This window comes from Thamnophis sirtalis, unplaced genomic scaffold (assembly GCF_051295495.1).
Source record: "Thamnophis sirtalis isolate CommonGarterSnake01/CBP01778 unplaced genomic scaffold, rThaSir2_p1.2 scaffold_8, whole genome shotgun sequence".
Classification (NCBI taxonomy): domain Eukaryota; kingdom Metazoa; phylum Chordata; class Lepidosauria; order Squamata; family Natricidae; genus Thamnophis; species Thamnophis sirtalis.
In genome coordinates this window covers 53,458,102-53,474,347 of record NW_028261388.1, presented here as the reverse complement: position 1 = coordinate 53,474,347, position 16,246 = coordinate 53,458,102, and the positions used below count along the sequence as shown (strand labels likewise).

Genomic DNA, 16,246 nt, shown 5'->3' with positions numbered 1-16,246 from the left:
GGTAATTGGAGATGATGAGAATTATTGTCTCACAAATTTGTGAGGCAACAGAGTGGAGAAGACAATTCAAGGGTTAATTTCACATCTTACATAGACAAATTGATGCACATCTGATGAGGCTCATAATCCATGAACCTGACAGCACTGGGTAAACCAAATTCTATACATTTTATGGGTATATATTAAGAGTGCATTAAACATTTCAACAAACATGAACTGCACTTATAAGTTATTCACTTACTTGGTAAAGTTCACACACAGTCACAATCATTGTTGCAGACTGAGATTTATAGAATGCGTATCGACTCATGGGGTCAGAATTAAGATACTCTTTTCATTGTATAAGCCATTTGATACCTTACTGTAGTTTGAAAAATACACTAATAAAAAATCATTTTCTGATTTTACAGAAGAAAATACAGAAAAAATAGGGGAAATCCAATTTAAAATGATTAATGAACAATTTTTGCAGTAAGCCTAATTTTTTTTTAAAAAACAAGCTAAACGAATAATTGTGGAAATACATACTTACTATATACAGAAAGAAATGCATATCTATTGTTATTATTGTTCTGGAGGCTACATTTGATTTGTCCAGAATCTGTCAGCTGAACATTATGGATCATCAGCTCTGAAGTAAACAGGCTACCATTTGTCTTAGAACCTTTCTGAGTATATCGCTCATCTGTTACAATAGTTTCTCCAGAACTCAACACAGACAGCTTAGGATTTCCATTGAAAAGCCATATCAAAATTTTCCACCCATCTGATACTGTGCAGCTAAATTGAGCCACTGAACCTACAACAGCTGTTAAATTTTGAGGGCCTTCTACAATGGCATAGCCAAAGCCAGGATCTGTAAAGCAAACAAACAGGAATTAAAACTATACCAACCCCATTATCAGTAAAACTATTTTCTGCTTATATTGCTAGACTTGAATAAGAAAGATAGCACTTTATAACAGTTATAGGGTCAAGTTATAATATCTAAAGTATGTGTGAAAACTGAGAAATACTGGTAGTTACAGTTCTATTTCAACAAAGGAGATGGAAGAGACATTGACTTGGTAATACAGTGATAATATAGAGTGAAGACAGGTGATGTACATGGAATGTGAAAGATTTTGTTGTCTATGTTAGTAATAAAAACAAACAATCATTTCACACTACCAATTAGACCTGTGCTTCAGGATAATAAAAATCTAGTTGCAGTATGATTAACTAAGGCTGAACATTTACAGGGCAAAGTGCATATCACAAGGAAATATGTCCCACAGTGATCTGTTGTCACTTTCATAAAAAAAGGCGAAGTTGGTTGGATTTGAAAGTCCTGATGTTATTTCTTTTTACACACACACACACACACACACACAAACACACACACACACACACACACACACACACATCATTTGAGAACAGCTTAATTTTAGAGAAATTATTGGCAAAAGTTTACTTCAAAGCATACAGACTTATCTGGTAAGGTTTTCATATCATGAAAGCATTTTGATGGCTGCTCCCAGGCTATTTAGTTTACTTCTTCTTCATATTCTTAGTTTATTAACGAGGAGATTGGATGCTCCCTACCCACTTTCTTGTTTGGTCCCATTTACAAACCAAAGTGCAATTAGCGTGACCAATTCTTAAACAAGCCACTATTATCTCTGAATAATCACCCAATAATAAACTTCCTTCCAGAACAGATAACACAGTTCTGTTTATTGTTATTTAAGGGAGTGCATTCTCCTTTAAATAACAATAACATACCATTTAGACTGGTGACATGGGCACTCTCACAGCTTAGCCTACCTCACTTCCTAGTCAAGAGTATAATTCTAGGATTGCCTGGTGGTGTCACACCCAAATACTCTGTTGAAGGTGCTTATTAACAGTGTCCTAGAAAGGTAATATGGTGGTTTAAGACTGGGGACATAGCACTCTCATAGCCTACCATCACTTCATAGACTGTCATCACTTCCTTGTCAAGAGTTCAATTCTGGCAACTGGGTGGACTTCAACTCCCAGAATTCTGGGAGTTGAAATCCACCCAAGTTGATGGCTGGGGAATTCTGGGAGTTGAAGTCCACCAACTTTAAACTGCCGAGGTTGAGAAACACTGCCTTAGCCTACAGAATTCTTATTCCAACCGACCATTCAGAGCAAGAAAACATTAAGAAAAACATCTTCAACACTCAATGCTCTCTTCTCAACTTGCATTCAACTCTTTGCAAGTGTAATGCAAAATATCTGCGCATCCAGAAACAGCCAATAAATACTGGCAGGCTTGAAGATTTGGTTCTGTGCTTGAGATGCCAAGTACCTAAGAGAGCCCATTTCTTGGTTTTGTTGAGTTGTTGAATGTGTTTTTGTAATTTTTCTGAGCTGCCATGTGTTTTTTAAATATATTTTCTTTTTGTACATGTGTTTATAATTTTTAATATTGTTGTCTAGTGTCATATATTTGAGATAGGCAGCCATATAAATCTAATGAATAAATACACAAAGGATCATACCTGTTAGGTACAGCATCAGAATGATAATCAGCCCAGTCCATCCCTGAAGTTTGTCCATTGAGCAAGCTGTTTCCTTGAATCTGAAAAATGACAGCCATATAAAACAGTATATTATAAATTATATTTTAGTAACCATTTGAAGCTGATACATTTTTTTTTAAAAGCAATGACCTTTCCAATATTCTGAACGTGGCGCATGTAAACAGAAAAACAGTAAGCTTTAAAATATTTACAGAATCCACAATGGTATGAGAAACAGTGTCTGCACTAAACAATTTACAGTCAAACAGAAACTAAATTAGTCAGCTAAAATTAACAAACTTCCTCAACCCCCAAATAAGTTGCTCAGACCTAATCCACATATCAAAGGATAAGATCTACAAACAGAGTTAATTAAGTTAGGTCTCCCAGCAGAACTGCACGTCCACAAGAATACATATTTACACACACACACACACACACACACACACCTCAAATGTCACCCTAGAATTAGCATGCACTTTCACACCCCAGACAAGCTCCCTCTATAAAAATCTGTTGCTGAACCCCATTTCTCTGCAGCCTATCCCTAAAGGCAAACTGTTTTGGTTTTAGGAAAAAATATGTCTTATCTCCTCATAGTTGTCTGGATCTCATTTTTACTTATTCTTGCACACAGTCCTGACCCCAAATTATTCTTCTGACAAGTTGCATGCCTGCTCCTGTGCAAGATCAGTCCAATACTGTGCCCATGCTACAGAGCTTCAGTTCTTTCAGTGGCCCTCTACATTCACAAAAGAAAATTATAAACAGGACAGAAACTCATTCACATTCTAACATGATAAAGAAAAGACTGTTCAGGAGGATCAACCTATAATGTCTTTGATATCATTGAGAAACTAGAGATTCTGGATTTGTTTAGCCTAGCTGATAATTAGCATCATACAAGTCTTAACTCCAAAAAAACTAATTTAAAAGATTACCATAACAGTACAAGAAGCCGACAACATAATCAATTATATACCTGTCTCATTAGTAATATCAGAAATATTGATTACCTAAATGCTGTTTAGGATTGTAGTCGCAAGTAACTATTACAACCTGAAAATAGCATTCAGATTATTAGTATTTTTGACAAACTGTGACAGAGGTGATTAGTGAAACACTGAGTATGATGATTGAAGGATCTTCCAAGATCTTTAAAAACTACTTAGATAACTGTTGGCAACCAATAATTGTATACAGGTAAAACATAACTTGCAGATGAGAGATGGTGTATTCTGGTCCTACTCTATATCTGTAACCCTATACATAAGGTGACGAATCATCCTCCTTTAGGGAGGACAGTCCTTCTTTTGTAAGTTCTGTCCTCCCTTGAAAAGTCCTCCTACATGTCCTCCTTTTCGATATTTGAAGACTAATTTGTGGCACGTTATGTGACGTATTTGTATTTGACATGACGATTTGTCAAGGCTCGTTATAGTGCGGTATAAGACGCGATTATGAGACTCATGCACTCCGCACGGGAGACCTTGAGAGAGAGCGCCATGCGCAAGTGGCTTTGTTTACTTCTTACCGAAACATGACACGGCACATACGCACGCAGTAGACTCACGGCATGTCGGCAATTGAGTGACTCACAATAATTAATTCTTTCTCAGTGAATATTCAATTATACAGAGGTAAGTACAATTCACGTTTTATTAATTCATTATCTATTTAATAATTTCCAAATATGTATAATTTTATTTACAAGTTTATACAACCCTGTTGTCAACAGAAGTGTAAAATAATTTAAATTTAAATTTGAGTGAAGTTTATTTGCTTATGTTATTAAAGTTTCAGTTGTAATAATTAATTTTATTTATTCATAATGTGCTTGCATCATTCGTGTAGCTTTATATTTTATTTTTAATTTTAAATTTCATTTAAGGGATGGAAAAATCAAAAAAGAGGAAATGTCATTTAAACGATCAATTGAAAAAGGAATTTCCATTCCTCATATCAAAGAAAGATGCCATTGTTTTCTGCAATATTTGCAGAGGAGAATTTTGTATTGCAGTTGGGGGTAGAGCAGCTATAATGAAACACTTGTCCACCAATAAACATAAGCAATCATTAGATGCGTCAGCTTCCAGTCGTAAAGTAACAAGTTTTTTTAAAAAACTTTAAATTATTCTGAAGATGAAAAACAATTAGCTGCAATGGAGGGAACATTTGCATTTCATACCATAATTCACAATCAAAGTTTTCGTAGTATGGATTGTACAACTAAATTATTGAAAAAGTTTCACAATGCTAAATTTTCATACGCCAGGACAAAATGTGAGGCTATTATTAAATCAGTATTTAAAAATTACTGTGATAAAATACTTACAGCAAACTTGAAAATTGCAGCATTTGTAACGGTTTTATCTGATGCATCAAATCATAATGAAACCAAATTGTATCCAATACTAGTAAGATATTTTAATGTTACCAAGGGGATTCAAGTAAAAATTTTAAATTTAGAATCCATTGAGGGTGAAACTGCTGAAATTTTGTCAAACCATCTATACAGAGTAATAAATGAAAACAATTTGAAACCCAAAGTTGTTGCACTAACAGCTGATAATACAAACACAAATTTTGGTGGGCGAAGACGCAAAGGTGTAAATAATGTGTATGTAAAATTACAAGATTTACTCCAAAAGAAAATACTAGGAATAGGTTGTAATGCACATATTTTGTCAAATGCAATCAACATGGCGTCATATGCCATGCCAATTGATATAGAAATAATAATAACTGCAATTTATTTGTATTTTAGTCGTTTTACCGTTCGTGTGGCTACTTTAAAACAATTTTGTGAAGAAGCGAATGTTGAATGCAAAAAACTTTTAGGATATTCAAAAGTTAGATGGCTTGCTCTAACACCTGCTGTAGAGCGTGTATTATTTGAGCCTCTCCGTTCATATTTTTTAAGTTTAGACAAATGTCCTAAAATCCTGGAATCATTTTTCAATAATGAAATATCTGAGATATTAATGTATTTTGTACATAATCATCTATTTTTCACAAAACGATTCAAAAGATTGAAGGTAAACACATTTCAGCTACAGAAGTTAGTCTTACTTTGAATGACTTTATCCTTCAATATAAATCTTGATTTGAAGATAAATTTCTTCCTTTAATTATAAAAAGCAAATTGTCAGACTTAGAGGAATCAAATCTGGGCATAACAGAAAAGTTTATCAAAGAAGTGCAGAATTTTTACCAAACATGTTTTCAATATATCGAAGAATGGTCTGAAACAACATCATGGGAAATAATAGTTTTCAATTGGGTTTTTTTACTTCATCGCAAGTATATTGGACAGATATTGAATCTTGTGTTGAGTTTTTATCTAAAGAAATGCCAGACATTAAAATAGACAACAATTGTCTCTTTGAAGAAATTAGATGACTTAATGTATATTTAAATTCTGAAAAGTTAATACAATGGGAAAATCAACATATTGAAATTGATAAAAGTTGGGTGGATATTTTCAGCCATTTCAAAAATGAACATATTCCATGTGAAAATTTATTTATACTTCTTCAATTTACGTTGTGCTGCCCTGGAACTAATGCAGCAGTTGAAAGAGTTTTTTCAATTGCCAATGATTTTTGGACAAGTGAGAAATCGAGATTGAATGTTGATACTCTAGCTGCAGCACTTGCCCTAAAATTCAATATGAAGGATATTTCTTGTTCAGATATTTCCAATATATTGTTAGAAGATGATACATTGACAAAAAATATTAATTCAATGGAAACGTACTCATTTAAATAATAATTAACAGGTATGTAAGCATAATTACAATATAAAATGTTACAAATGTTTTTATTATGCAAATATCATATTATAGTGTATTATTGTTGCAATGAATAAAATATCTTTTATTTATGATATTTTTTTCAATGTATTTGTCCTCCTTTTCATTGTAAAAAAGTTGGTCACCTTACTGTACAGTACTGTGTATAGAATTGTTATGTCTCATTCCCAGCATGTTAGAGGAAATCTAATAGAGGCTAGTAAAATAATTGTAGAACAATTACTCTAAATAATTTTGTTTATTGAATTAGGAGGCAAGTCAACCCTACTGAACTCTTAAAATATTTTCTTTGAGCAAATGCGCATAATATTTGAAGCACAGGGGTCTCCAAACACTGCAACTTTAAGACTTGAGGACTTCAACTTCCAGAATTCAGAACTCAGCATGGTTGGCTGAGGAATTCTGGGAGGCCCCTGTAGCATGCAGATTGGCTTGTAAAAGAAAAAAAATCTATCACACTAGACTTCTTACTTTTTGTAATTTTGATTTTGTAATTTCTATGGCCTAAACATATAATTGGTAAGTATAGATTCCCCTGCCAGGAAATATATTTTGAGGCCTTAACTATATCGATACAAAGAATTACCTTACCTTTTTAGCTGAAGATCATAGTTTAGAAAAGTTTGACTGTCTCTGTAGGAAAACGAACATGATGTTTGAAATCTTTTCCGTACAAATAGTTGCTCCAGCAGACACACAATCAGATATTCTGGACATCTCTCAGTCTCTTCATAGTTTAACAGGAAGGTCGTAATAAAATATTTCAGCTTCTGGTTTCTGATTTTGTCGTGTATGATTGTTACAGTCACTTTTTATCTCATTATATAAGGCCTGGATCTACAACCAATGTGTGTCACTTGGTTTTTTAATAATTAACAAGCATTGCAAAAGCATGAGGTAAAATGCAGCAATGAAAATATTTTTAATGAAATCTCTTAAGCAGTTAAAGCAATAGAGACACCTGCTGTCAAAACTATGTAATATATTGCTCCTTTTAGTAAGTAGAAAATGAAAACGAATAGCATTTTCTCGATTGCCATAAAATGTAGAACACTTCTTTTATAGTATTTCTACATGAAAACATGTGCCTACTGTTAAATTGTTTTCTACTCTAAAGAATAGAAGAATTGTTGGTAGGAACAAAAAGCAAAAAAATTAGTGGGAAACTAAACTAGCTTTCATTAGTTTTGCTTTCCACAGTTTGAGAATCCTGTGTTATGTGATGCAAACGAGCAATAATATAGTATAGGTCTAAAATTGTATTTCTGCATTCACGGCTATAAGATCTGAGTTTCTAAAATCCAGATACCACCACGTGGCAAGTAAAAGTTTCATTTTTCAATATTCTTTTTTGCATCTGGTTGCTCCCATTGTCATCAGTTTTGCAGCATAAATTTGGGAGCTATACAGTGGTGGGTTTCAAAAAATTTTAGAACCTGTTCTGTAGGTGTGGTCTGCTTTGTGGAAGTGGCTTGCCGGCCATGTGACCTGGTGGGAGTGGCTTGCCAGCCATGTGACTGGGTGGGCATGGCCAACTTGTAAAATGTGGTGGAACTCACTTAACAACGCTCTGGCTTAGCAAGCAAAATGTTGGCTCAGAAACACTGGCATTTGAAGCGAGCAAGTCTTAAAACTGTCAAGTTACAAAACCCTAACACTTTAGAAAAAAAAACCCAGGGGTGTTCAAACTTGACAGGTTTAAGACTTGTGGAGTTCAACTCCCAGAATTCCTCCTCTTGCTCTTCATCTTGATGATGTATGGATGGGTCGGGGGAGTGAGCTGGAACTGGTTCTAAACGGCACTGTAAATTTGTGGAACCTCTTCTATACAAGAGGTTAGAACTGATAGGAACCCACCCCTGGAGCTGTAATATATTTAAAACATTTGCCATCAAATTATTCTAGTTCAGGGTTTTTGCTTTGTTTTTTTTGCTTCATGTTCCTAGGGTTACTTTACATTAATACATTCTTCTCAAGCCCCTATAGCTTTATACCAGTTTCACTGTTTATTTCAGCAGCAAAACCAAAAACTGGTAGATGGGTAGTCCTTGAATTGCAACCACAACTGGTGCTAAGTGGAACAGTTACATGGGCTTGGGTCCTTTTTTCAACTTTTCTTGCCACAGTGATTAAGTTAATCTCTCTGTTGTTAACATGGTTGTTAAGTGAATCTGGTTTCTCTGTTGATTTCACTTGTCTGAAAGTTGTAAAATGTGATCACATGACCCCAGGATACACTGCAACTTCAAAAATATGAGACAGATGTCAAGCATCTTACAATACAATACAATACAATAGCAGAGTGATCAAAATCTTAATTTTGATCACATGACCAAGGGGATCCTGCAACAGTCGTATGAAAAATGGTCGTTGGTCACTTTTTTCAGTGCCTTTGTGACTTTGAACAGTCACTAAATGAACTGTTGTAAGTGAAGGACTACCTGTTGTCTTCAGATTTAATGCAGAACAATTTAATTAAAGCAACTGAAGATTCTTCTATATTACAAAGGGTGAGAAAAACTGTCACTAATTAATCTCCCAAAGAGAACATTTTGACAAATAAGCAGAACAAGTGTCAAAATCTAGTTGCCTAGCAGGGAAGAGGGGTTCTAAAAGAAAGAAAAGATGAAGAATCTGTAATAAACAAATGTAAATATAAATGTTCATTATTGATTTTCTTGGAGCATTGACTATGGTTAGTTTGGTCTGTGCTCTCTTAAATTGCATATTTCTCTGCATTAGTAATAATCTAGTCTTGTTTATTGAAAAACATGTTAACCAGTTTAGTTTATCATAATAATGACATTGCTTTATGGAAAATTATTTTAACAGAACAGACAATATAAATGCTTTAGGATGAAGTTACTGTAATTGAAGTTATGTCTACTTAATTGTCTGTGGCTATGGCAGTTGCCAGCAACACTATAAAAATATACTTAAAATTATGAGTGAGTCTGTCATCTACATGGTCCAACCTACTGTGTAGTAACTTAAGTGTGGTACCACAGTTGGCTTGGTATGAATTCTGCAAACATAACTGAATATTTAAACAAAGGATTATCATGCAACAAGTTTCCTGAATCTTGTGATTTTTTAAAATCTGCTATACTTTAATTTGCTAGTCTGAGTATCAGATCCTCTTTTTTCCTTCCAAAATTACAACCTAGGCACACATTTTATTTGCCTCTTAAGAAACGGAGTGTTTTTCTTTCTACAGTCAAACTAAGATCTTTAATGGGAACTAGTTATCTGTAATGAAGCCCCAAAGTTTCAGTGATGCATACAGGATTAATAGTGCAACATGTAGCTGAAATGCATGTTTGTATTAAGTGGAAAATAGTACTCTACAGTCTTCATATAATGCAACTTTAATGATATTTAAATAATTTAATTCCATGCTTTGGAATTATTTTAATGGTAAAGCATAAGGTGACCAGACATAACGCTTTTGGCGGGACACCCCCGCTTTTTGATGCATTTTCCCGCATCCCGCCCGCTTTTTTAAAAGGCACGCTTTTTTTGGCGCTCGCAGCTCCCGCCCATCAGCTGCTGGGCTGGCTCATCGTTCTGTTCTATGCTACCTACAAATTTAAGCCAGCCCAGCCTGCCACTCACTGAGTTGATTGGCTGGACTCCAGCCAATCAGTGAGCTGGCCAACCAGCTCACTGATTGGCTGGACTCCTTAGCTGAGGACGCATGGGCGAGTCTCCATTTTATTTTGTCTTTCTTGTTGGGGTTGCAGCTGTGCTTACTGGTGGTGAGTAAAATAAATCATGTTTTGTAAAAAAATTTACTCGGGAGTAAATTTTACTTACTTTACTCCCGAATAAAAATTTTACTCGGGAGTAAAAAGCGGCTGCCGGTCGTGCAGAGAACTTCCACGTGGTTCCATCCAGACTTGCCGCCCGTGCTGGCTGTGAACTCCGCAAAGCCAAAGGGGGAGAAGGCAGGGGGCTGTCTCCTCCTCCCAGCCCAGCAAACAGTCCTTTTTTCAGCTGTGCAGACAACTTCCACGTGGCCGCAGCCCGGCAGAAGCATTTTTTCAGGGGAGGGCTCTGCCTTAAGCAAGAATTGCATTAAAGACCAGAGCAACAGGTATTTCCTTATTTGCCTGGAGAGACAAATAATTCCTAGGGATACTTGCCATGTTCTTTCATCACCATGACGATCTTATTTTTTTGAGCTAAATGTATTTTTCCAGTTTGAATTGGGCATAATCTTTTTTTATTGTCAGGAAGAGGGATTATAATTTAAATAAATAATTTAAAACAGATGATTTCAGTGGCATCTTTTTTATTAATTTAAATTTCTTTCCGTTCTCCATACCCATCTTCTTGTATCAAATAATAGCTGTGGATTCATTGGTATTAAGGGTATATGTTTGAAGCAGTGCAGGAAATCTTGAAAACTTATGAATTTCTCTCCCCTCTGTGGCATTAGGCCTTAGTATCTGATTTGCTATATAACTTAGCAGTAGTTATTAGCACTCTTGGTGAATGATTCCCTTTTCTCAAATTATCTTGAACAATAGTTTGCAATGTTTTCATATCTTGTATCCAGCTTTTTAAATTTATTATTAAATAATTTGTATTCTATAATGGGATTACAGGGCCTCCCCAGAAGATATTTAAAGCTCTGGTAAGATAGCTTTGAGGGGGGTGGTCTTTAAATATTTGGACTTTAAGCTGATTTTGGAACATCTGTAAATTTGAAAGCACAAAAAATGCTATTGGCTTGTTTCCAGATGAGTCATTTACTGTAAGGAGTATAGGCTCAATGTATTTTAAAATAATATTTTATTTATTGTGCATATGATTTTTTAAAATAGTGGTATTCTGTGTTGATTCTTTTTTTAAATTGTCTTAGACTATTTAAAAAAAGATTCTATCCAAAATAAATTGAAACAAGCCATTTTTAAAATTTCTATGCACAATACTTTGAAATGGACTCAGGAGTCATGATTGACACTGAGTGAATTTGCACTTTTAATAATCAGGAAGATACAATGGCATTGAAAAAAGTGACTGATAACCATTTTTCACACTTAGCGACCATTTTCACACTTAGCGACCGTTGTGGCATCCTCATGGTTACGCGATCAAAATGTTGATGTTTGGCAACGGATTCGTATTTCTGATGATAGTTTGAAATGGTGACAGTATAAATTATTGCTGGTGTAATACTTAACAATGGTTTTTAAGGATTTCTTTTATTTATAGAATACCTTTTTTATTATTTTGGGGGGATTTTTACTTTTAAATTGTTTATAAAATGTATTTACTACAAGAAATGTTCCTTTTTGCAAATGTGATCTTTGCAAATCTTTGTGATGCAATATGTTCAGACCAGGTTTATGTGTCTCAAAGTGGCTGCTATTCTATGGGCAGGCTAGGTTGGTGCAAGGCAGCTTTGCCAGATTTGGTGTGTTTCACCCTCATTGAATTTTATATCGTATAAAGAATGGAAGGAGGAAGGAAGAGAAAAAAGGAGGAAGGGAGTGAGTGAGGAAAGAAGAGGATGGAAGGAGGGAAGAAGGAAGGAAGAGAGGGAAAGAGCAGAAGACAGATAAGGTGAAGGTAGATAAGCAAGAGGAATGAAGGAAGAAGTGAGGAGTCTCGAGGAGGGGAAAAACATTTAGTGACCAAAGTTACAATGGCATTGAAAAAAGTGACTGATGACCATTTTTCACACTTAGCGACCGTTGAGATCATTTTTCACACTTAGCGACCGTTGCGACCATTTTTCACACTTAGCGACCATTGCAGCATCCTCATGGTCACGTGATCAAAATGTTGATGTTTGGCAACGGATTCGTATTTCTGATGATAGTTTGAAATGGTGACAGTATAAATTATTGCTGGTGTAATACTTAACAATGGTTTTTAAGGATTTCTTTTATTTATAGAATACCTTTTTTATTATTTTGGGGGGATTTTTACTTTTAAATTGTTTATAAAATGTATTTACTACAAGAAATGTTCCTTTTTGCAAATGTGATCTTTGCAAATCTTTGTGATGCAATATGTTCAGACCAGGTTTATGTGTCTCAAAGTGGCTGCTATTCTATGGGCAGGCCAGGTTGGTGCAAGGCAGCTTTGCCAGATTTGGTGTGTTTCACCCTCATTGAATTTTATATCGTATAAAGAATGGAAGGAGGAAGGAAGAGAAAAAAGGAGGAAGGGAGTGAGTGAGGAAAGAAGAGGATGGAAGGAGGGAGGAAGGAAGGAAGAGAGGGAAAGAGCAGAAGACAGATAAGGTGAAGGTAGATAAGCAAGAGGAATGAAGGAAGAAGTGAGGAGTCTCGAGGAGGGGGAAAACATTTAGTGACCAAAGTTACAATGGCATTGAAAAAAGTGACTGATGACCATTTTTCACACTTAGCGACCGTTGAGACCATTTTTCACACAGCGACCGTTGCGACCATTTTTCACACTTAGCGACCGTTGCAGCATCCTCATGGTCACGTGATCAAAATTTTGTTTGGCAACAGATTCGTATTTATGCTGGTTTCAGTGTCCTGGGGTGACCTTTTGACAAAAAAAAATTTTTTTAATCAAGCCCCCCCCCCCCCCCCCGGGTCAAGGGTGTCCCTCTTTTCCAATCTGAAAATCTGGTCACCTTAGTAAAGCAGGATAGACATTTTATATAAACTAATAGTGGCATTTTTAAATTAATGCATTATTCGTTTTCTAAAATAAGCAAAGCATCATATGTATTGCTCATTGATCTATATCTAGATCCTATTTTGGAAATGTTTTATGTTAATTGGCTGATCTTGAAAACTAAGCATGATGAACCTGGTTGGCATTTGGATGAGAAACCACCAAAAAGTACCAGAGTTGTATGCAAGACGGGGAAGTTAAAAAATATTCCAGAAGACAATGTCTAGCCCAGTGTTTTTCAACCACTGTGCCGCGGCACACTAGTGTGCCGTGACATAGTGTAAGGTGTGCCGTGGTAAAATAGCTTTATATATAGTCAATATAGGCACAGAGTTAAATTTTTTTAACATTTTCTAATGGTGGTGTGCCTCGTGATTTTTTTCATGAAAAAAGTGTGCCTTTGCACAAAAAAGGTTGAAAAACACTGGTCTAGCCACTCCTGTTCTGTTGTCAAGAAAACAGTATTGGCATACTCATAGCATCACTAGTAGCTGAGTTTTATCCAAAGAAGATTTTATTTTTTTAACCATGCCTTTTGTTTGTGCATCTATGTACAGGTTTGAATAAAGAATCTCAATATTTATTTAATATGCAACTTGTGAATAATCAATATTCTTTGTGAAGAAACAAATAACTAATATCAAAGGAAAAGGCTGGAAGGGAAAGTGTGAATAAATTAGACATCACTTTAATTAATGATTATAGAGATTCTTCTGGAATGAATTACATTAGTTGTTAAGAATTATTAAGTTAATAAAGTGCTGGGAACTAAAGAATTAGAATGAAAACAACTGTTTAATATTTGGACAGCATCACACAACATAAGTGAATGTGTACTTATGAAGGGGAGTTTTGTTGCATCTGGGGAAAAGAAATTTTAGGAAAAAATGATTTGGTTTTGGTATTCTAAGGATGCGGACTATGTGATTTTTAACTGACTGGTGGAGCAAAGTATTATTTGCATATATCTTACATTGTGCGTTGCCCAGACTCCCCTTTTGGAGGAGATGTGTAGCTATATAAAAGAGAGAGAGAGAAAAAAACTTGGGGATGTCATTGATTTTTATCTCTCTTATTTATTTATTACATGAAGCAGTAGCATCATATGCCTCTGTGTTGAAATTTGGAAATAATAGTTGTGGGAACTTATGCACAGCAGATTAATTCAGGCTTTACAGTTCTTAAAGCCTTTTTTGCTAGATAATACCTCTGTTGTTGCTATGCTATAAAGTTCTACTTGACCATGAAGCCATATCAAAAAGACAAACCTTTGTTTTGTCCTGGACATGTAAGGACCTATGATACTTTCTATTTGTCCCATTCTCTTTCAGATTTTGCTGTTGAGTTGATATAAAATGCTGAAAAAGCTGATGTAAGGTGCTAATGCAAATGAAGACATTGGGAAAAGAGGACAAGACCTTTGCATTCACAGAAAAATAGTGTAAAATAATCAAGGGGAGAGATGAGCCAATAGGATATTGAAGAAAAAAGATCCTGTTCATCAGTTGGTCAGGGTATCTGGTGTTTTCTGTTTTCCTGAGCATCTTTTACCTGGTCCACTCTCTGTGAGATTGATAAAATATTGAAGAATTCTACAATGGATGGTATGACAAGCTCAAATATAAGAGAAATATTCAAATACACTTCCTCTTTTCCTTTCCTTAAGTGGTAATAGCTTGTCAAACAGTTCATGTTTAACCCTTTAATCACTTATCAACTCCACATTCGTAACCAATTCTAAGACAGATTCTAACAAGCAACAAGATTTTATATTGTTTGTTTTACAAATCATTTATCAACATTATAATACTGCAAATAGCAATCCTTGTCTAGTTTTTCTTCATGCATAGAATGTGGTAGCAAACATTTACTATACCTAACATCACATAGGATTAGGGAAGAATAGGTCAACAGCTTGCCAAACTTAAAGGAGAACTACTTGAATCTTATGGCTAATCATATCAAGTTGAGCAAAGTATAATAATTTTAAGATATCTTGGAGCAAACCTCCAAGATAGTGATACTTCTGTAAAAATCAACTTAGGTATCTTGAAGTAAAATTATTTCATGACACCTTGGGGCTGGTTTTAGCAGAAATATTCTGAGTTAAACAGTGTCTGTAGGGATTTCTGGAAAATTTCTAAAATAGTTTAGAGTTTAGAGTGTTTAGAGTTTTATTTCATTTGTATGCTGCCCTTTTCCCTAAGGGGACTCAGGGCAGCTCACAACTCAAAAAGGGAAGGGGGGATACAAACAGTTTAACAAGAACACAAAAGAATACATAGTTAAAAAGCACAACAATCATACCATTTGAGATAGGGGCAGCAAATCTTTAGCCCCAGGCCTGTCGGAACAGCCAGGTTTTAAGGGCTATGCGGAAGGCCTGGAGGGTGGTGAGGGTACGAATCTCCACGGGGAGTTCGTTCCAGAGGGTCGGAGCAGCCACAGAGAAGGCTCTCCTCCGGGTAGTCGCCAGTCGACACTGGCCGGCGGATGGAATTCGGAGGAGGCCTAGTCTGTGGGATCTAATTGGTCTAGTGGAGGTAATTGGCAGTAGGCGGTCTCTCAAGTACCCAGGTCCAATACCATGAAGGGCTTTATAAGTGACGACTAGCGCCTTGAAGCGTATCCGGAGACCAATAGGCAGCCAGTGCAGCTCGCGGAGGATAGGTGTTATGTGGGTGAACCGAGGTGCACCCACAATCGCTCGCGCGGCTGTTTAGATCAATATCCTAATCATATCTTAGATTTGCTAGAGACATCATTCTAAGGTGGAACAGCTAATAAGCTTAGGTTACCAGAAACTCAGAAAAGTGTTCCTGGGTACTGGGTTAATTGCTAGATCTCAGTCTAGGACACAAAGTGAGTTGGGTGAGAGAAATAAGTGTGCTGACACACTCCTTACTTGAGCTGTTATGATTTAAGTGTTAATACCTGTATCAAACTGTTTGCTTCCAAAGGATATGAAGAAACTGTATAGAAGCTTTACTCACAGTCAGTGGAAGATTTATTTTTCAGCATTGTTTTTTCTTGAAAAAATGAGATCTCAGTGTGGTGAACATCTGCTATCCAAAACCTCTTATTGACAAACAGATAAAAGGTTAGCTATGTTAATTTTAATTTTGAAGAAACATAGTTTCAAAAATAAAGAGCAACATATAAAAAAGCTACACATTTTTGTATATAAAGCAAAGAATAAATTTCTGTTTATAAATAAATATTTATTGGTTTATTTGTT

General features: G+C 35.5%; 1 protein-coding gene across 3 annotated transcripts in view; it reads right to left on the bottom strand.

Moving 5' to 3' along the window:
- IGSF5 (immunoglobulin superfamily member 5) overlaps nucleotides 1-7,149 on the bottom strand; it is a 30,137-nt gene extending 22,988 nt beyond the window's left edge. For all 3 annotated transcript variants that reach the window (XM_087721678.1, XM_087721679.1, XM_087721680.1), the window contains exons 1-3: nucleotides 6,937-7,149; nucleotides 2,511-2,590; nucleotides 533-856 (exon numbers count right to left, since the gene is read on the bottom strand). In XM_087721678.1, coding sequence (XP_087577804.1) covers nucleotides 533-856; nucleotides 2,511-2,568 — 382 coding nt within the window. In that variant the 5' untranslated portion in view covers nucleotides 2,569-2,590; nucleotides 6,937-7,149. The remainder of the gene's footprint in view (nucleotides 1-532; nucleotides 857-2,510; nucleotides 2,591-6,936) is intronic.
- Nucleotides 7,150-16,246: the final 9,097 nt, after the last annotated feature.